Source organism: Gracilinanus agilis, chromosome 5 (assembly GCF_016433145.1).
Source record: "Gracilinanus agilis isolate LMUSP501 chromosome 5, AgileGrace, whole genome shotgun sequence".
NCBI classification, from domain to species: Eukaryota; Metazoa; Chordata; class Mammalia; order Didelphimorphia; family Didelphidae; genus Gracilinanus; species Gracilinanus agilis.
In genome coordinates, this window is record NC_058134.1 from 59,519,663 (window position 1) to 59,542,308 (window position 22,646).

The 22,646-nt window shown below is 34.3% G+C and overlaps 1 protein-coding gene across 1 annotated transcript in view; it reads left to right on the plus strand.

Moving 5' to 3' along the window:
- The first annotated feature begins 1,422 nt into the window (after positions 1–1,422).
- Positions 1,423–22,646, plus strand: part of MALRD1 (MAM and LDL receptor class A domain containing 1) — an 892,965-nt gene continuing 871,741 nt past the window's right edge. The window contains 2 exon segments of the mRNA XM_044678926.1: positions 1,423–1,621; positions 14,644–14,757. Of these exon segments, the coding sequence (XP_044534861.1) occupies positions 1,423–1,621; positions 14,644–14,757 (313 nt within the window).

The following is a 22,646-nucleotide window of genomic DNA, read 5'->3' on the forward strand; positions in this document are numbered from 1 at the left end:
TGGGAGCTTTGTGGAAAGAAAATGTGGGTAAATATTAAGAAAAAATTTTGGCTTCTAGAAATGTCCAAAAGTGTAATTTGAAGTGTACTGAATTCTATTTCTGTGTTCATGTAAAGAATGGCTGTCCATCTGTCAAGTGTCAGTTGGGTTGTATAGTATATGGATCTTGGAGTCAGGAAAACCTGAGATGATACAGAATTCTGGTCTTTGAGACAGGAAAACTTGAGTTCAAATACAAAGACAATTATCAGCTGAGTGACCCTGGAATAGTCAGCCTCTCAGCTTCAATTTCTCCAATGGTACAGTAGACCATAACAGTGGGACCCACTTCTCTGGGTTGCTTTGAGAATCAAATGACATAATATTTAAAGCACTTTGCAAACCTTAAGGTGTCATGTAAATACTGGTTATTATTGCTTATTAGTTTTAATTATGTAGTGAGTTTCTATTCTGTAGTTGGAGTTTTGTGCCCCATGTTCCCCAGAATTCCTTTACCTTTCCCAGAATTTATTGAATTACATTCCCTACTTTGCATTCTCACATTTTATTTATAAGTTGGCTGTAACCTTGCCTTTTCTCTCTCTTCTCCTGCATTTGTGGCTGGGAAAGCTGGCTTTACTCAGGCTTTTACTTTTGCCTTTTTATTCCTTTTATTTAAAGTGATTATTAATAAATCTTATAAAATATAATACTTTGAGTTATTGTATATTAATTTTTAAGCTTATACTTCCTAGGATAGAAGTTTGGAGTGACTATCATCTGAAGCCCTTTATATCACAAAGATTTTGTGATATGACCTTGTGAAATTCACTTCATTTCCCTAGACATCAGTTAACTCACTTGTAAGTGGTATTTAAGACTCCTTACAAGTCTAAAATTAAATTCTATAATTTTATGTAGATTGAATTAAGAAGTTGATGGTACAAGATTTTCCAAGTAATGTTGAATACTTTGTCTTTTTAAATAAAGCAATTATTTGTCACTTAGTCCAAGATAGTAAAATTAGCCAGATTCTTTCAAACTTCCCAATCATAATTTCAGGTATGTTAGTATGGCCAAGGGAAAACTTCAGAGTTTTAATGACTTAGTCTAACCAGGAGGTTTATAGCATTGGCATCTGCATAGCTGGTATATCTGTTGAGTCTGCCTACTGTAGGAAGGGTGCTTTTTGAATTGTATATACATAGTCCATAAAGTCCATGCTTTGCTAACTATTCAATGGTGCAATTATTCTAGTTAAATATTTTCTAAAGACACACCTCTGAAGAGAATTAATAAATGGACTTAGGAGTCATCTTTATTGAAGAATCTCAGAGAATCAGCAAGATTGTTCTGGTGGAAGTAGATCTTGAAAAGCATTGGATAGGGAGAGATTTGTATCTGATAATGGCATTATTTGTAGTCTTTGATTAAGTAATAATAATGTTTTTTAGACTGGACAGCTTCTTTAGTGCATATCCAATGAACAAAGTTGGTTTCTTCCTTTGCATTTTTTCTGTTTTGACTTCTCTGCTAATTCAGGAAGGAAGAGGGAATTTCCAGTGTGATAATGGGTCTTTGATTTTGGACAACATATGTAACTTCACAGATGCCTGTGAAGATAACAACGATGACTTGCTTTGTAAGTAGATGCTCTTGTCCCTTTGTTTAAAGTTCAGCTTGTTTTTCCCATTACATTGAGCTTAACAGGGGGTAAGATTCATTGGGTTGTCTGCCATTTAGAGGAACTCCAGCACTGAGATTATTGGATATTTTTTTTGGTATAGTGAAGAATAAAATCTAATAGGATGGGGCATTTATTTCACTCAATAAATCCATGATCTCCTTGGTGTAGGTATTATCTCCAACAAGGAGTTTGCACCCCATCCATAATTAGTCCATCTTGCATGACTATTGCCTTAAGTCTTTCCTTAACTTAACTACAATGGAGTTCATGTACTTGGAAAAATGTAATTATTTTGCCACTGAACATAGAGAATATTTAATTGCCTCTGGTTTAAGTTATGTGAAAAAGTGATAGAACATTAAGTGCTATTTTGTTTTAGAATGGATTCTTTGATAGAGACAGGAAAAAAGAAAATATAAGTTAAGACCATCAAGTCATTTCTTTTAAGCTGTGGTGAAAGCAAAATTCAAGAAAAAAGCTTTCTTCTGTGTCTCTTTAACTCTCCTACCAGGTAACTGATTGCAGAACATTTAATGGTAATGAAAAGTTTGTGGAGAAAAATCAGAATTCAGGCAAGAGAGCATTCTCCCAGATAGATGTTTTATTATTTTTTAAACCTTCACCTTTTTGTATTTGTATCAATTCTAAGCTAGAAGAACAGCAAGGGGTAGGCATTTGGGATTAAGTGACTTGCCCAGGGTCAAACAGCTAGGAAGTGACTGAGGCCAGATTTGAACCCAAATCCTTTTGACTCCAGACCTGGTTCTCTATCCACTGTATTACCTAACTTCACCTAGGTATAATTTTGACATTGGTATCTTAAAAAAGAAAAACTCTATTCTTTTTTTCTACTAATATTCTAATTGGAGGTTTCACTGTGGCAAGGAAATAACTTTGAGCTCTTAGAGTTATACTAGAAAAGTATAAGATCTGGGTGCTCCATTTAAGTTAAAAAGTCTTTGAGTGTAGCTTTGGTGATGGACCAGGTGCTGAATGTCCAAGGATGAGCCTGGTTGGCCACAGGTTGACAAATACATTTGGTCCCAGAAATTCTTGAAGATCATCTACTAAGTTACAAAGGGGTTGTGATCTGTATCAGTGGAGAGAATGCACTCATGGACAAAACTAATATACCTGTCAGGAGCACTGCTAAATAAAGCTTTCTTCTATTCTCCTTGTGTGTAAAGTAGACTCTGAATAAATTTTTTTACTTGGTCGTTCACCATACAACCTTAAGTGAGGGACATGGATCTTGTAGGGTAGCTGAATTTTAGAAAGTAAACTTTTTTTGCTAACTTTTGCAGTCCTCCAGTCTCTATGAATAGACATTAAAATAATTAATACCAATCTACTTTGTCTCTTGCCAAGTAATTAGCCAAGCTGGATTGAAGAAGTGTTCCTGATTCTCCCTTTGGCTAGCTTCATAGGTTCTTGCACAAAAATGTTAGCATATGATGTTGTTGGGTTTCCTGAGTGGAAGAGTGGATACCTATTATGTCTGATATTGTTCAATGATCTTAATATTTAATGAAATCTTTTGAGATACATTTTAGATTTGACATTGAATAACTTTTAGAAAATTAATATGTAATGTATTAGGGAAAAAGCCCCACCAACTACCAGCTTTAGAATCAGAAAACCTGAATCCAAATACTGACTGCTACTAATTTCTTGTGTAAACTTGGGCAAGACATTTGTCCTTTTCTGGGTCTTAGTTTCCTTTTCCATAAAATAAGGAATTTGGACCAAATAATCTCCCAAGTTCCTTCTAGCTCAAAATCCTACTATCCACTGGGAACTTTTACTACTTAATTACATGTGTTATCTGAGGCTACCAGGCCTTTAGTTCTGAGTGGATTCTTTTACTTGAAAGTAGTTCTAACTTATCTGTTTCATTTTTATGTTTCAGTCAAGATAAAATATTAGAGGACGATTACAACGAAACCGCCATTTTTCCTTGTCTGGTGCACTGAAATTGAATTTCTGATTTTTATTTTGTTCTTATTTGTCCTGCATTGATGTGGGCTGCTAATATTAGTTCCACTTAATGAAAGTCATTATGGAAAAAATTTTCTTTGCCGTGGAGCTAAAGCAGGTTAATGATTTTCTTCCTGCTGTTTAAAAGAGCGATCATCTTGCTGGTACTTAGAGACTGTTAAGTGCTTGGACAAAGCTCAAGGAAGTACAAGGATTCATTTGTATGTGTCCAATTTCTCCAAAGAAGCTAAATGTGAGGGTTCTGCCCCTTGCTCCAGTCTCTGTAAAAGACTCTTTCCCAGATGCTTCCTTTGCCAAGTCACAAAGATGAACTACTCGGCCAGTTTGACAAGATGTACAAAGTCCTTTCTTTTATTAATATCTATGAAGCTCCTTTTTAGCACTCTTGCTGTGATCTCGTGCATGGTCCTGCTTCAGGGAAAAGGTTAATGTGAAAGCAGGAGGAAGCAGTTGAGTGGAAAAGGGCTCCATTGCATGAAAAATTCTAATAACTGTCAGCCCTGGAGAAGAGCAGGGGATGGATCTGTAGAGTAAACAGATTTCAATTTAAATGTTACATTGTGGGGTCACCTCTTGGCTTGTAAAGCTTTCCATTTTCATCTCTGAGGAGTGTCTGCTTTGGTATTTTGCTTGCAAGCCAGTGAGAAAAACCTAAAGATAAATTCAGGATTACTTTTAAGAGTTGAGTTTCTTTGTTGACTCTTTACTGGGAAAAAAGGCTGTGAAAAAATATTCTCCAGCTATTTCACTGAATATAATAATGTGTTTGTCCCTGTATACTTGTTAGGGATTAGTTCTTTAAAAATCAAAACAAAACAGCCAACCTTCACAGATTTATCAAAATATACATGTTTTTTTTCCCTTTCATTTTACCTAAGCTATTTTAAAATAATAGTCAATCAGTCAACAAGCATTTATTAAGTATCTCCCATATCCTAGGTCCTAGATGAGGTGTCAGATATGGAACTATAGCTTTAAAAGCTTGGGGATTCTTATTCTAACTCCCATTTAGACTGCCAAGTTGGATTCTCTGAGTTTAGCCATTTCTATCCCTCAGAATTCTAGAGCTATTCCCTAGAAGTTAGTGTATCTTTCTAATGCTATCAGTTCAAGCTCATTCTGATGTGTTCCCCCAATACTAATTGTTAGTGATTAATACCTCAATGTTATCTAACAGATTAAAATCTATTAGTTTTTACAAAGAGATGTTTACTGGAAAGATATGTGAAGTACCAAAGTGCAAAAAGAGTGTGCCAGGAACAAGGGTGCACTCTGCCCTGTACCACCTCCAAACCTGGGGAGAGTGGGCTCAAAATTAAATTGGCTGTTACAAACATTAACTCCATCAAATTTATTTTGTGGGGTGGCATAGCTCCTAGGAGAGTGACTCCCCAGATGAGTTCCACCAAGTTGCTGCTCTTCACTGGGCTTGACTTCTGGCAAATGTGTATGGAATTCCAAATCCTGAACTTCTGGTGCTTCTTTGAACTTTTCAAAACTCAAAATGGGGTAGCATTTACTCATTCATACAAGAGCAGGAAGAATAAACACAAGGGGGAAGAAATAGTGGCACCAGAGGTGATCATTATCTTTAATCGTGGCATCTTTTTATTATTCCTGTTTCCACCTCCTACAGATCTGTTGGCTCTGCCTACCTGCGCGTCTAGCCATAATGCGGAAACCAAACTAAAGGAAGAGCTTTTGCTAATCCCCAAAGGGAAGATGTCATTATCTTAGAGAAATGAATGTTCTACTGATAAGTTCCAGCCTGCCCTGTCCAAGTACCTTAGGCAATCCAATGGGAAGGTAATAGCACTGATGTAGGAAGATGATTGTGGCTAGAGACAAATCTACGGATGACAGATTTAATTTTAGAAAGTGGTTCTCTCAGATATGATGATGGATGTGGTAGTGAACAATTATACAGAAACCTCAAACAAGACAGGATTTAATAAGAACTATTAAAATAATTTTCAAGACAGGAAAAGAACAATGCCTAGTGTCAGAGGAACTGGGTTCAAATTCCACCTCTGAAATTTACTGTTTGACCTCAGAAAAGTCATTTAATGTTCCTTAGTTTGCCTTTCCTCATTTGTAAAACTAGGGGATCAGATTAGATGGCTTTAGAGGTCTCTTCTAGCTTTGGGTTTATGATTCTGAGTCACTTAAGCCTGGGATTCAGTTTACTCAACAATAAAATCAGATTTTTCATGTCCCTTTTATCTCTAGTGCTATGGTCTTGTGATCTTATTTGGTTAGGGATAAAGAAGGCTTAAAAAACCCCAACCTTTATGCACTTGTAAATAACCCAGCCATTACTGTTGATTCATCAATGTTTCTTGCAAGAGTTAGTCAAACATGTCTGATCATTAGACTAAATTTATAACAAGGAAAAAACTCCTGCTGAGAACCTATTGATGTCTCCCTATTGAGGAAAGAAGAATATTTCCATTATTTTTTGTTCTTTCTGGCACATCCAGATTTCACCATCATCCTGACAAATTAAAGCATAAAGGGCAGTGCTAACAGCTGAAATACATTTTGTAGTTGGTGGTTTCAAACTTTTTAAACATGGATGGCATTTATACACACATGTATTTTCTCCTCTGTAATTGTGTAGATACGCTAATAGAGTGGCACAGAATCTTCTAAAATGAATCTTCAAGTCTTTTCACTGCAGACCTTGAATAAACAGCCACTCCATGTGTGATAATTGATATGGTCCAGGTTCGTTGGGTTTAGGTTGTGTAGTTATGTCAGATAACATAAGTAAAACCATCACTAAAAGTGACCAGATCTGATTAAAATATATTTGTCTAACTTAGTCCAGGAGAACTGCAAAATGAATTTGCACAGGGTTGCAAAATGCTTCCTTTCTTTTAGATGCAGTGGCTTTCTTTAATTTCTCTCCTGCACCCACCTATTACAAGGGAGGGTTACTCTAGGGAGAAAGGGGTGTTTATCAGAAAAATGATTTCACTTTGAAAAAAAACAGCCACACTAGACAAAATTAACTAGGGGTACAAGAAAAACACTGGGTTATAAAAGGCAGAAGGGAGCTTAGTGGCATAATGGATAGAGTGCTGAGCTTGGAGTCAGGAAGACTCATCTTCCTGAGTTAAAATCTGGTCTCAGACACTTAGTTGCCTGACCCTGGGCAAATCACTTAATGCTATTTTCCTCAGTTTCCTCATCTGTAAAATGAACTGGAGAAGAAAATGGCAAACTACTCCAGTATCTTTGCTGAGAAAATTCCAAATGGGGTCACAAAAGGTTGGTCATGACTGAAATGACTAAACAAAAGTAACAAGTAAAAGGCAGGAGAATTGGGTTATAGTTCTTAATCTTCCACTAACCAGCTATTTTACACTGGCCAAGTAATTTTACCTCTCCAATTTTCCTTTCTAATCTATAAAAAGAAAGGACTAATCTAGTCATCTCAGAAGTTCCTTTCAACTTAAATTCAATTTAACCAGAATTTATGAAGTTCCTTTATAGTTTCAGGCATTACTAAGCATTGGGAATATTAAGATAAACAGTGAACCCATCCCTTCCTTCAGGGAGTTTGCTATGGGTATATAGCATGCATCTAAATATTGTCATTATTAATACAGGTTGGAGTTTGGGGCAAAAACAAAGAAATCCAGACAATGTTTTCTTTTTTTTTTTAAAACCCTTAATTTCAGTGTATTGTCTCATAGGTGGAAGAGTGGTAAGGGTGGGCAATGGGGGTCAAGTGACTTGCCCAGGGTCACACAGCTGGGAAGTGTCTGAGACCAGATTTGAATCTAGGACCTCCCATCTCTAGGCCTGACTCTCACTCCACTGAGCTATCCAGCTGCCCCCACAATGTTTTCTAAGAAAATTTGAAGAGGGAAATATTATTATGGTATCAGGAAATAGCCTTGAACTCACTGGAGATTTTCTTTTTAATTTTTAAAAATTATCACTGCTTTTATTTATTTTATTTTATTTCATTTTTGATTTGAAAATTTTATTTAATTATTTAATTTAGAATAATTTTTCATGGTTACATAATTCATGTAAACTCCTCTCATCTCCCTCCCATTGCCAACGAGCAATTCCACTGGATTTGACATGTGTCATTGATCAAGACCTATTTCCATATTATTAATATTTGTATTAGGGTGATTACTTAGAGTCCATATCCCCAATCATATCCCCATCGACCCATGTGATCAAGCAGCTGTTTTTCTTCTGTGTTTCTACTCCCACAGTTCTTTCTCTGGATGTGGATAGTGTTCTGAAGATTTTCAGCTGAGGCGTTCAAGGCAGGTTTTTATCAGGATATCTGAGCTAGGTCTTGAAAGAAGAGAAAGATATTAAATTGATTTAAGGAGAGAAATGCATTCTAAGTATGAGGAATGACTTGTGCAAGAGCAAAGAGACAGGACAGTGCAAGATGAAATGCGCAACCTCTCATAATCTGGTTTGATTGGAATATGCGTGAAGATGATTAGTATGGAATGAGATTGGAAATTTAGGTTGGATACAGATTGTTGAAGGTCTAAAATGTCAAATTAAGAAGATTGTATTGTATCATAAAGGATGTGTGGACCCTTAAATATTTTTGAGTAGAGGAGAGATTGGGTCAAATGTGTCCTATAGGTAAGTGATTCTGGAAGTTGTGTGAAAAATGGATTGGAGAAGAGAAGAAAGACTAAAGGTAGGCAAACTAGGCTGGAGGTTATTACAATAGCATAAAAGTGGTTGTCTGAAATGGAGTGGTATGGTAGTAAGTATGGGGCATAAAGAATGATGCAGGAGATATTATGGAAGGAGGGTGGAAGAGTTGACCTACATATCTACAGGGTAATGAAATAACAAGGTCCAAATATGCCTTTTATATTTTACCAGAATCCCAGACTTCAACAATTAGGCTTTTTTTTTTTTAAGAACATTTCAGAGTACTGAGTTTATCATGCCATTCTGCTCCTAGAATTTGTTTGGCAAGTGATTTTGTTCATACATTCATCAAGATTACAATAAGAAGAGACCATAAAGATAATTTAATCCAAATTTCTTATTTTACATGAGATAACCAAAGCCCAGAGAGGTTGTGGCTTGGCATGAGTAATGTGAGAGGTAAAGCTCCTGCAATTTGAACTTGCCTTTTTTTTCTAGTTTATTTATCTATTTATTTTGAATATTTTTCCAAGGTTACATATTTCATGTTCTCTCCCTCTCCTCTTCCCTCCTCCCTCCTGGAGCTGACAAGCAATTCCACTGGTTTAAACATGCACTATTGCTCAAAACCTATTTCCATGTTATTCATATTTGTAATAAGAGTGATTTAAAAAAAATCCCAAACCCCCAATCATATATCCATTGAACTGTGTGATCAATCATATGTCTTTTTCTTCTGCATTTCTACTCCCACAATTCTTTCTCTGAATGTGGGTAGCATTTTTTTCTCATAAGTCCCTTGGGATTGTTCTTGGTTGGCATATTGCTATTAGTAGCAGAGTCTATTGCATTTGATCATTCGACAATGTTTCAGTTTCTGTGTACAATGTTCTGGTTCTGCTCATTTAACTCTGCATCAGTTCTTGGAGGTCTTTCCAGTTCACATGGAATTCCCCCAGTTCATTATTCCTTTCAGCACAATAGCATTTGACTACCATCAGATTCCACAATTTATTCAGCCATTCCCCAATCGAGGGATACCCCTTAGTTTTCCAATTTTTTTTTCACCACAAAGAGCATGACTATGAATATTTTTGTACAGACATTTTCATTATTATCTCTGGGGTACAAACCTAGCAGTGGTAAAGTTGGATCAAAGGGCAAATAGTCTTTTAAAGCCCTTTGGGTTTAATTCCAAATTGCCTTCCAGAATGGTTGGATCAATTCACAATTCCACCAGCAATGTATTGGTGTTCTAATTTTGCCACATTCCCTCCAACATTTATTATTTTCCTTTGCTGCCATATTTGCCATTCTGCTAGGTGTGAGGTGGTACCTCAGAGGTTTTTTTTTTAATTTGTATTTCTCTAATCAAAAGGGATTTAGAACACTTTTTCATGTGATTATTGATATGAACTTGTCTTCTAGCTCTAAATCCATTACTATTTTCAGTATACCAGGATAATGGGGATGTAGGTAAAATTAATTAAGGAAGGAGGAGAGTCAAAGATGACGTCAAGGCTAGATTCCTGGGATGCTATGATGCTATCAAAAGAAATAAGGAAATTAGGAGGAGAGAGTGATTGGGTGTGGGGTTAGTTTTCATTTGACCAAGGATTGTGATTCTTTGGTGTTGGTATCATAGTTCTTCCCATCATAAGTCTAGGCATGCACCATTGTAGGAAGACAGAACCAGCCTACATGAAGACCATAAAAATTAAAATTTGTGTAACAATTTGACTTTCCACAGACTTCAGTGGCACCTCAAGTTGGCATTATTAAATTAGAACTAGAATAAAGTGGAAGCTATTGCTATAGGCTAGAGAAAGGCTATTATATTTGCAGCAATCAAGCTTTATATTGCCTTTCTAGATGGATTTCAAACTACTTCCCTTCACTTCTTTATGTTCCTTTAGAAAAAGCGAATACTTGCTGTTTTACACAGGGCATTCAATCCATCAATCAATCAACTAATTAATCAAGATGTATTAAGCAACTACTATGTGCCAGACACTGAGCTAAGCCTTCCACCTCCTATCTTTATGCCTTTACACAGGCTGTCTGCTATGTTTGAAATATTCTCATTGCCATCTTGGAATCCCTTTTTTTCCTTTATGGATCAGCTCCCATGCCACCTTGCTGGTCTTTCCATTTTGCTCCCCCCTCCCCAACCCAGACTAGCCCTGTATCTGGTAAGTAGTAGGTGCTTTATAAATACTTGTTGTTGTGATGGATGACAGTGACATTATCACAAAGAAGGTGTTTAATGTATAAGTTTCCCTTAAGATATAGGAATTTGAAAGACCCTGGGTCATCTGCAAAGAGGAATAGCTAAAAGTCATAATGCCCTTTGTGTTGTTGATGTAACTATATGATTCCTACCTGCCCTTATCCATTTTTATTGTCTTCACCCAATGCTGATCACTTCTTTCCTCCATCTAACTTCACTCAGCCCATTGCAGGGAGCACTATTCTGCTCCCTGATAAAACCAAAATCATCTATCTAGTCAATAAAATGCTTTCTCTAAGGACTTATAATCTCTCCTAACTTTTCTCCCCATTTAACAAAATTTGAAAAAGGGACCACAAAGCACCATTTCAGTTCATCATCCTTGGAGATATAGGAGTACCTTTCTAAATGGATTCTGATGATTTTACCTATGTTGCCATTCACCTCATCATTATTAGTATTAGTATTAGTCATGATGATACTCATAATAGCAGTCTTTTTGAATGCAAATATGGAATAAATATCAGAAAATTATGTTTTATATTCTGCCTGTTCCTCAAAAAAAAAAGAATTGATGTGGCATTCTATTTTAAAACCAGAAGAAAAACCAGTTTTAAATAGTAGAAAAATAGATTACCAGACAGCTGGAATGAATTAGTTCCCCTAGGCATACACTGGCTTTAACTTTGAGTTCTCTAGCAGGTATTGCAAAAGAGAAACACATTGGATAATGTAGTATTTATTATCTGATAAAAGGAAGCATGCATATGAATTCATTTAAAAGGACAAACTTTTTTCCCTGATCTTGAATTTTAGAAAGAACTTGTCATATGGATCCTAATATCAGGAACTGTAGGTAACCCAATAGATAACGTCCTCAACTCTGTTTTTACAAAGAATGAAGGTATACTCTTCAAATAGATTTTTTTTTAAAATGAGCACTCTTTAAGGAATGAAAGTAAAACCTTAAATCTTTACTAAGTGAAGATATTTCTTTAGGGGACTGAGGTAATTCAGGCCAGATATGTTGCTTTCAGGATTTTACCAGGAGCTCAGCTTGTAGAGATTAATGAAAAAGGATTACCTTCAAGATACTACATCATTATTTTACCTTTACACCTTCAGTGGCTCTCCATTGTTAATAGGATAAATTACGAACTTTTCCATCAGACATTGAAGGCCCTTCATGGCTCAGACCCAACCTTCCTTTTGATCTTTATCTCCTTTTACTTGACCTTTTTGCTTTATGGACAAAGTGGTTCGGTCCATAGCCCTGAACATATCTTCTCCTTTCCAATCTTTAAATTTTTGCTTATATCATTTCTCTTATAATACTTTCCTTTCCTATTGTTGATTAGATAGCCTGTCAGCAAACATTTAAATCTGTCAGGTTTCAGGTATAAAAAGAAGAAACAAACAAAAAAATTGCCTCCTTCAAGAAACTCATTTTTTATTAAGAGAATGGCACACAATCTAAGGTCAGATGAGTAAACAACAGTTGATTTGAGGAAGGAAGGAGCCCTACTTATCAGAGGACTCAGGAAAGACTTCCCATAGGAGATAATATCTGAATTGAGCCTCCAAGGAAGCATGTAAAAATGCAAAGGTGAAATATTCTCAGTAGAGAAGCACCAAGGACAAAGATACCAAAGTGGGGAGATTGAATACTGAGTTCAAGGAATAGCAAAATAGTCCAGTCTAGCTAAAATACAGGTTCTGCAATAGAGAGAAAAGTGAAGCAACTCAGGATAAATATATGGAACCAGGCTGTCAACGGCTTTGCCCAGCTGAAGAGTTGGTATTTTGTCCCAGAGGAAATAAGGAGCTACTCAAAATTCTTAAGCAGGGAAGCAATATGATTTGTCTCATGCTGTAAGGAGATTATTTATGCAGTAATTTGGAGGACAGAATGGAGAGCAGAATGTTGGGCACATAACTCTTATGAATAGGTAGTATTTATGAGTGCTAGATCTAAAGTCAGGAAGCCTCATCTTTGTGATATCTGTGTCGCTAAGTCGCTTAGCCCCCTTTGCCTCAGTTTCCTCACCCATCAAATGAGCTGGAGAAGGCTATGGGAAGCCTCTCCAGGATCTTTCTCAAGAAAACTCCAAATGGGGTCATGAAGAGTGGCACACAGCTGAAATGACTGAACAACAGTAGCAACATGCTACCCACTTTGTGGGATTGTTTTGAAGAAAGTACTCTCTAACTCTTATCGAGCTATATGACAATGCAAGTTATCATCATTTTTCTTTGCTCACATTAAAGAGAAAAACAACATTCTGGAAATTGCTTTGTAGAGTGACTCTAGTAGCATTTGCCTCATGTCACTAGCCATATTTGTTCTGGTGAGCATCTAGTGCTTTCAACCACTAACAGATGTTCCATGAATCTTTGTGACATTGTGCATGAACAAAGGAAGAAAAGCTGAAACATGTTTAATGAGTTAAAACATGTTTAAAAAACTGGAATCATTCAAGAATGTGCAGACCAAATGGGGATACATACAAGGCATGGTTCTATGATCTTAATAGAGTCATGATGAGTTCAGACTAGAGTATGGAAACAGACAAAATCATGGCTGAGTGGCAGGAACCAGATGATTTCTAATTCACCTTAATGATTTAAGAAGGACTTACCAAATACTATGTGAAAAAAAAAAAAAACTTCGAGAAATGCTGATACAAAGCAAAAACAAAAACAATCCCTGCCCTCAGGGAGCTTACATTCTAATAAAAATCCCAGAAACACAAGCCAACTGCTAAGATCACAATAAATTTGATGTCACTATTATCATGTATATTGTTTTCTTAGTCCTACCTGGTTTTTCCATGATTCTCTGAATTCTTCTTATTCGTCATTCCTATAGAACAATAGTATTCCATTATGTTCACATTTTACAACTCAGGACATTTCCCAATTGAAGGGCATCTACTTTATTTTTAATTCTTTGGTGTTGCAGAGAGTGCTGCTATGGATATTTTAGTGTATATTAAATTTTTCTTTTCATCATTGGTCTTGGAATATATGCCTAGCAGCGGCAGCTCTACAACAAAGGGCATAGACATTTTCATCACTCTCTCATGAATCTAAACTGATTTCTAGAATGTATGCACTAATTCACAGATCAACTAATAATGGCCTACTAATTTCATTTTTGGTCATCTTTGACATTGTGTTGGGTATGGAGCAAATACTCGATTATTTTGATTTGTATTTTTCTTATTCTCAGTGGTTTAGGCCATTCTCATACAGTTATTAATAGTTTTATATTACTGACTTGAGGCATTTTTCATGTCATTATTAATCTTCTGAGAATTCTTTGTAATTATTTTTTGACCATTGATCTACTGGAAATGGTATTTGATCTTATAGATTTGTCCTAATTGCTTATAGCTTAGATATCAAAAGCTTATCAAAGAGATTTATTTGATACAAATATATTTTCCTAGCCAATTTCTTTTTCCTCTCATATCACTATTGTCAAATACTCCCATTTAACCAAAAAAAGAAGAAATAAACTCTTGTAATAAATAAACATAGCCATGGAAAACAAATCTATACAGTTAACATGTTCAAAAATATAAAGTTTTATTCCTCAGGTCCATCCATTTGGGCTTCTCTATTAAGAGTGTGGAAGTTGGTGGAGGGGAAGGGATGCTGGATGAGACTTTCAGGATCATCATTCTCTATTATTAATTCATATAGATATCAATTTGATGGATTTCTTCTTTGTTCTATGGATTCAGTTGCATCTGTTTTGTATCTAGTGTATAATTTTTCTTTTTTTGTTGGGGAGGTAGTTTTTGAGAATTAAAGGTGTCTAGAGTATACTAGAGTAAGACATAGCATACTATGTCATTGTTCTGGTCACATGAACCAGAAGTCTATGATTAATTTTTTATTCTGTAAAAAAGAGAAAACCATACTTATTCAAACACTTACACAAGATTGTCATAAGGGAACTACTTTAAAATCTATTAAAAAGTCATATGCAAATGAGCTGTTAAGTTTAATATTATTGCTAATGAAACTAGGGTCAATAGAAGCCAAAAGCCAAAAAAAAAACTTTGAAAACTGAAATTAATTTTTCTCCACTTAGATTCTCTGAAGAAAAAATGTGATTTTGAAACTGACTTCTGTATGGGTTGGACTAAGAAGAATGGAATTACTAGTACTTCACCTCCATACCAAAATCACAATGGAAATGAGTCTGGTAAGAATGTTTAATGGATAGATTTATTTTCTAATTTCTGGTATAACTTTGGGGGTAGTCTAATGATTCTCTTTCCTTTTGTTTATTCTTTTATTCCTCTATCAGATTGAAGATGGTACAGTTTTATGGAATTAATAAGATTTCTAAATAATTTAGTAAAGCACTATTATTAAATGGAAGATTTTTTATTGGTTATAACTTTTCAGTGATAGACTTTTTTAAAACATCTTTTTATGTTTCAATTACATATAGAAACAATTTTCAACAATTGTTTTCTGATATTTTGAGATTCAGATCCTCTCCCTCCCCACTCTCTCTGAGGCAGTAAAAAAAGGTTATACCAATGCTCTTATGCAATACATATTTCCCTATTCACCATTTGACAAAACATATATATGTATATATATATATACACATATATATATAGCACATATAATTAGAAATAACATGAAGGAAATAAAGAGAAAGATAGCATGGATACTTTTTTAAAAAAAAAGTAGTGATGAAAACCATATTCTCCAAATGTTATTGTCTTATGGCTACTTAGGTTTCATGTCTCCTTAATGTCCTCTGCTGTGTTATTGCAAATACTCGCCATTTCTCAAAAAAAAAAAAAAACAAACACAAAAATTCTTCCCAGTATTGCATGGCATTTAGTTACTCNAGTATGTTTCTTATAATTTATTTCCTATTTATAACAAATCATATATATTATTTTATTATTTTATATATTATATATAATGAAATAAGATATTTAAAAATGGATCACACCTTTAGCATTTCACAATTGAATAAAAGATGTAGAAATTAGAGGATTCCACTGACATTGTTGATTCTGAAAAAAGCCTTAATATTTAAAAAAAATTTATTTAGAATATTTTTACATGGTTACATGATATATAATCTCCCCTCCCTCATTCTTTCCTCCCCCTCCCAAAACTGACATGCAGTTCCACAGGGTTATACATGTATCATTGTTCAAAACATATTCCTATGTTATTTGTATTTGCAGGAGAGTTATCTCTTCATCAAAACCCTAGTCACATCCCTATCATATTACATAATTGATCCTATGTTTTTCTTCTGTGTTTCTGCTCCCACAGTTCTTTCTCTGGATGTGGGTAGCATCTTTCTCATAAGTTCCTCTGGATTTTTCTGGATCATTGCATTGTTGCTAGTACAGAAGTCCATTACATTCGATTGTACCACAATGTATCTGTCTCTGTGTACAATGTTCTCCTGATTCTGCTCCTTTCACTCTGCATCAATTCCTGGAGGTCGTTCCAGTTCACATAGAATTCCTCCAGTTCTTTGTTTCTTTCAGCACAATAATATTCCATAACCAACAGATACCACAATTTATTCATCTATTCCCTAATTGAAGGACATCCCTTCATTTTCCAATTTTTTGCCACTAAAAAGAGTGCAGCTATAAATATTTTTGTACAAGTCTTCTTCCTTATTATCTCTTTGGGGTACAAACCCAGCAGTGGTATGGCTGGATTAAAGGCCAGGTGGTCTTTTAAAGCCCTTTGCACATAATTCCAAATTGCCCTCCAGAATGGTTGGACCAATTTATAACTCCACCAGCAATGCACTACTGTCTCAATTTTGCTACATCCCCTCGAACATTTATTACTTTTCTTTGCTGTCATATTGGCCAATCTGCTAGGTGTGAGGTGGTAGCTCAGCTTTGTTTTGATTTGCATTTCTTTAATCAAAAGGGATTCATATTACTTTTTCAATAAAGCATTCCCTTTTCTTAAATCAAAATCTTTCCAGATTTTGGCATATATAGGGAGAGCTCCAATTAAGGGCCTATTTGATAAACATAAACCTGAATGAGGCAAGGAATAAAATAAGAAGATCTAAGCTTAATGTTGGTCTTCATCATAGTATAAGAGGAAATACAGTACATAGCTAGGTTTTCCTGTTGTTGGGGAAGTCCTCTGGATGCTTCTATTATAGATGATGTGTTGTTGATTACATCAAGCCTCAGAACCTTGTATACCTTTTTTTGATGAAATTTGTAATCATTTAAAAAAATTTTGCCTAACCAATTACATTGGAAAAAAGCAAGTAGAAGATATATGACTTTCGATCTTGTAATACCATGCATTTGGATAGGAAATCTTTAAAATTTATCCATCATTATGACTCTCTGAGAAATACAGTGCATGTCAATAACAAGGAAGGACCAGAGTTAAACAGGAAGATGAGAAAATAAGTTGAATTGCCTTCAGGAAATGACCCATCTTTTTAAAGACCCACATTCTATCAGGGTGGCTACATGGAAGAAAGACACAGAGTACTACAATTAGAAAGGAATATCATACAAAGGGTAATGGAGACACAGTGTATGTGAAGAAACTGTAAAATATAGTTAATAAAGGACTTCAGGATAAAAGTAAAAAAATATTTGACAGGAAAGGAAGGTAGACTAATCAGTTGGTGGGAATGGCAGATGACAGATGGACAACTAGTATTTTTTCCTAATACATTTACAATGCCAGGAGAAATCATGGCTCCATCACTTTCAGTGTGCCTTCTGTAATTAAATAATAGAAGGATTTATATAACAATCACAAAGGATGGTTGACAAGAAGTTCCAAAGGGATGTGATTAAAATATATATTTGAGTGTTTATAATTTGAGAAAATTGAGGTTGAGAGTTTGAGGGACTTGCCCATAGGACCATAGCTAATAAATATCAGAGGTGGGATTTCAATCTAGAATTTTCTGATTCCAGGTCCATCATTCTATTCATTCCACTATGTCATGATGTTTCCATTTAAACACCTATGTTTCTGAAAACAGATTATTATTTGTTTTAAAACTTTCATTAGAACCCATTGTGATTCAACCTTATGATATGTATTCAGTATTCTAGTTAAATACAAAAATTCAAATTTGAAAAGGCATTTTTTCAATCTACCTCTAAAGAAGAGAACTAATATTTCTATTCTTAATTTTTCATTGTTAAGTAAGCATTAACTGCATGTGATCCATTTTTACATTCACAAAATTATTTCTTAATTATTATGGACATTATTGAATGATGAATTTTATGAAGTTATCCTTGTTTTTGTTCCAAAATATTGCTCTTATTGTTCAGCATATAATCAGTGCTTTCAGAAGTTTTGTAAGTCAAGGATGGAAATCTATTAGAACATTAAAAATATTGTTCTGTCAATATTTGAAATATACTAGAATGGTGCAAAGTAATTAAAGCATCTTATTGATTTTTGTAAAATATGGAATTGGATTCAAATCAAATCCTTGTGATTAAAGCAGATTCAAATTAGGCTTTCCAATTATAGTTAAACATTTTTAAATGAAGGGAGTCATTGTGTTAGTCTTAACAATAATTAAAATAGTGCCAAGAGCAGAAAAATAATTTGAGTCTGAGGCTCATTGTTCTGTTCCTGAATAAGTAGATAATACTTTTAATATTTTCAGGGGCCAGGTGAAGTCAAAGAGGATTTATTTTTTTATTTATAATGTTTAATTTGCTAGAAAAATGAAATCTAAAGATTATTTATGATGCTCTATAATTATGAAAGGAAAGTAATTTATTTTTTAATTGTAATTCATTTGTTTTCCCCCTTTTTATCCTTAAATAGCAAGGGACTTTTAAAAAGTCTGATCAGCTAGTAAATTATGAACTGAAATACATAAATAACAGACCACATGAACTATATCAAATTACCTAGAATCATTCTAATATCATTTTTCTGTTGTTTTTGCTATTAGTTAACTGTGGGACCATCACCAAGTAACTCTGTGTCTTAATTTTCTCATCCATGAAATCATATTTCTGTAATACAAATTTAACAATACTATTCCCCTTTTCATAAACCTTAATTAAGCTCCCTATTATCTCTAGAATAATAAATCTTCAGCCTGGTTCTTCACAGTCTTTTAGGCAGTTACCTTTCTAGTCTGATGTCATGTACCCTCCTCGATTTACTGTCCTATTAGCTAATAGTTTTTCCCCTACTTGATCTTCTTCCTGGTCCTATTTTGCTTGCCTTTGCACAAGTAGTCACCCATATCTGAAATGTACTTCTTCATTGCTGCCTCTTAGAATTTTGAAGTACTTCCTTTTATTTTTTTTTATTTTTTTTTTAATTTTAAACCCTTAACTTCTGTGTATTGACCTATAGGTGGAAGAGTGGTAATGGTAGGCAATGGGGGTCAAGTGACTTGCCCACTACTTCCTTTTAAAATACATCTCAGATGCCATCTCCTAATATGAAGCCTTTCCTAATTCTTTTTCATTTCTTCCTCATACCGATTGTTAATGTTCTCATCCTCTTGACATTGTCATATAACACTGTACTTTAAAAAATACTTCTCTGGGGTCATGTTATATTTCCTCAGTAGGATATAAGTGTTTTGAATACAAAGACTTTTTAAAAAATTATTTTCTTTATATCTTCTGTGACTAGGATAGTATTTTGCAAAAGGAGGTATTTAACAACTTTTTTTTGGTGAATTGGATTGAGGAGACTAGTCCAGAGAGCCACTGAAGTTTCAGCTTTTTTAGCCTGCGATTCTCTATTCTTATTTCATCTTATCCTAATGATTCCTCCTATGGTTCAAATCTAAATAGCTTTGTTTGAATTGAATTGCTACCGAAACATCCATTTGATTATGTGGAGTTGACTTAATTCCAGTGTATTTATGCAATGGATATGGGTTGCAATGAACATTATTGGATGGCATATATGCATCTCTGAGATTATACATTCATCAAACTATTGAACAATTGAAATTATTTCATGGTCCCTACTTCATATCAGTTATTTGAGTACTCAAGACCTTTGGGCTTTTATCCAAGAATAATCCAAATCTGTAGTCCAAAGACTGATGGAAAAGCATGCCTCCCACTTCTTGACAGATAATGTACTAGAGATGCAAAATGAGAACTGAATTCTCATACATAGCTAATGTGTTGATTTGTCTTATTGGACTATATGTATTCATATGCAAGAGGGACTCTACTGGGACTTTGGGATAACAGATAGATATACAGAAAACACAGAACATTCAAAAAGACTTAAAAAAAAACAAATATAATTCAAAGAAGGATAGAAAGGGACACAATCAAATAAAGAAGTTTTGTTGCTACCTTATTAAATTTTATATGCATATATTTCTTTAAGAGTTATAGGCAATGGAAATATATAATTTTTATTTAATCATCTTCTGCTACATGTAGCCAAATGTTTATTGATGAGGGAGTTCAAAATAAAAAAGAAAATGGTTATATTTTCAAAATAAAAAAAGTTTTAAAAACTGATAAGGAAGGTATACAGTGATGTATACTTCTAGGACTTTTTGGTCTTATAGGCAACATTGCATAGTGGATAGATTCATTCTTCAGTAAGGGATAGAAGGGATGAATTCTGTCAGTAAGGAAAATTTGAGTTTAAAATTGCTTCAGAGGGACAAGGGATGGACCTTTGGAAAGGTGGGTTAGTATGGAAGTAGGAGAGCAAGAGGAGAGGATAAGGGAGAGTTTTTGGTAAGAGGTGTGAATTGAAGAGGTATTGATCAAAGGAAATTGACATCTGAGATGCAATAAGGTGGAAAGAAAAGAAGATGGAGACACAGTGAGGAGGAATGGAGTAGGTGGAAATGTGCTACTAGTAACTATGACATTGAGAGTAAATAGAATGAATTCACTCATGGGAAGAAAATGGCTCACAGAAAGGTAAAAAAAAACAGGATCTGACAATGTTGTATTTACAAAAAACACACTGAAAATGAGAGACTCAAATAGAATGAAGGTGAGTGGAGAGAGCAAAATATACTATGCCTCAGCTGAAGGTAGCAGTAGTAGTCACGATTGATGACAAAGTTGGGGCTAAAATGGATATATTTTGGAGTGATGAACAGAATAACTATATTGTGGGGGAGCTGTACTATGGATAATAAAACATTATTTATATTGGACCTGTTTACACCAAGATTTATAGCATCCAGATTTTTAAAGAAAAAACTAAATGAGATACACCTGGAAATAGATAACAAAATAGTAAAAACAGGGAATGTAAGTTTCCTTCAGAACTAGAGAAATTTAACCAAGAAATAAATAAGAAAGAAGTTATGGAGATAAATGAAAACTTAGATAAGTTAAATACAATAGCTATCTGGAGAACCCACACAAAACTGCATGAATTTGGCTAATAGTGTATTTAAGCCAGAGCATACATATAATTCAGTTTCTGATGGGACAACAATGGGTTAGAGAGCATAAATATTCTACGAAAGCCTTACTTTAACACTAATAATACCATGGAGGTAATCCTATATCCCTGAGGAGTTGTGACATTGAAACAAAAGTTCCACTGGACATAACCAAACTCTAAAGACTTGTTTGTGGAAAGAGTATGGTCCTAGCAACAGATTGGGTCTGCTGCCTATGAACTAATTTAGGTAAATGGTAATGAATGTTAATTGAGAATCAGGTTAAATTGATCAAATTAAATGCTGATAGGAACATGGAGAAACAGGTCTAATATTACATTGCTAGAGCAGCGATGAATTTATTTTTTAGAAAATAAAATGGAATTAGACATTAAGAATTATAAAGCTGTTCATTCTCATTGATTTAGAGATCCTATTACTAGGATGAGGCCATAAGGCCATTATTGAAAGGGGAAACAGCTGTGTTTATGTGTAAATATTCATGAAAGTTTTGTTTATAATGACAAAATAATGCAAATGCAATGATTGGGAGAAATGTCTGAATAGATTGTGGTATCTGAATGTAATGGATTGTATTATATTATTAGAAATGACACACATTAGAAATATAAAGAAAATAAGAGAAATATATGAAAAAAGTGAATAAGAGCAATATATACTTTGATTACATTAAAAATAACAGCTATAAAATCAAGAGAAAAAAATATCAAAGTAAAACAAATTTAAAAGAAACTCAGAAGCAGAGGATATTTATATTAGCACACATATATAATTTATAAGTTTTTTAAAAATTGTAAACAATGTGGAGTTTATACTTTTGGACATAATATTTTATGCATTTGTTTACATTTTATGGTGGGGGTTACTAAGTATATAATAAAAATGAAAATAAAAATAAAAATAAAATTGCTTCTGAAATTTGCTGGCTATATGACTGTGGATAAGATTCTTAAACTATCTGAATCTCTTTTTCCTTATTTGTATAGTGAGGACAAAAATAGTAACTATATCAGAAAATTATGAGGCTCAAATGAAATAATATTGACAAAACTCTTTTCAAAAATTAAAGTAGCATAGAAATACTAACTACATACAGACTGCTTATAGAACAAAGTTTACAATTCAGCTTTTAGGGAAATGAATTTTTGAAATAAATTGACTTTGAAAAGGACTTTTGTGATCTGATCAAGATACAAAGAAAGTTCTTTTTCTCATGAAACAAAGTCTTAGTTTTAACTCCCTTTTAGCAGAAGAATATGGAAAATTGACTTTTAACTATAGTTTCATTCCTGGTTTTTATTGGTTTTTATAGGGTCCAAATAAGGACAACTATTCAGTGGTGGAAGCCAGTCCCTAATGGGATCTCGTTACCTTTTTTGATACTGGTAGCTTCACAATTACTCCTCTCCCTACCCTTTTTGTCAGTATAAGTTTTGTGCTGCTTTTAATCATTCTCTTGTGTTTCTGCCATTCTCCAGTTGGACAGCTATGGTGATAAAAAGGTGTGAGTATATGCTGGTGGCAGATGGAGAACAGTAGGAAATTTGGGAATGAGTACATAGGAGGAAGAAGTAATTCATATTGGCTTTCATTTGTGTTAGCTAGAGTCCCCTTTTCTGTTGGCAAAATTTTAAACATTGTGCTAGCTTCCTCAATCTCAAAACATTCATCTG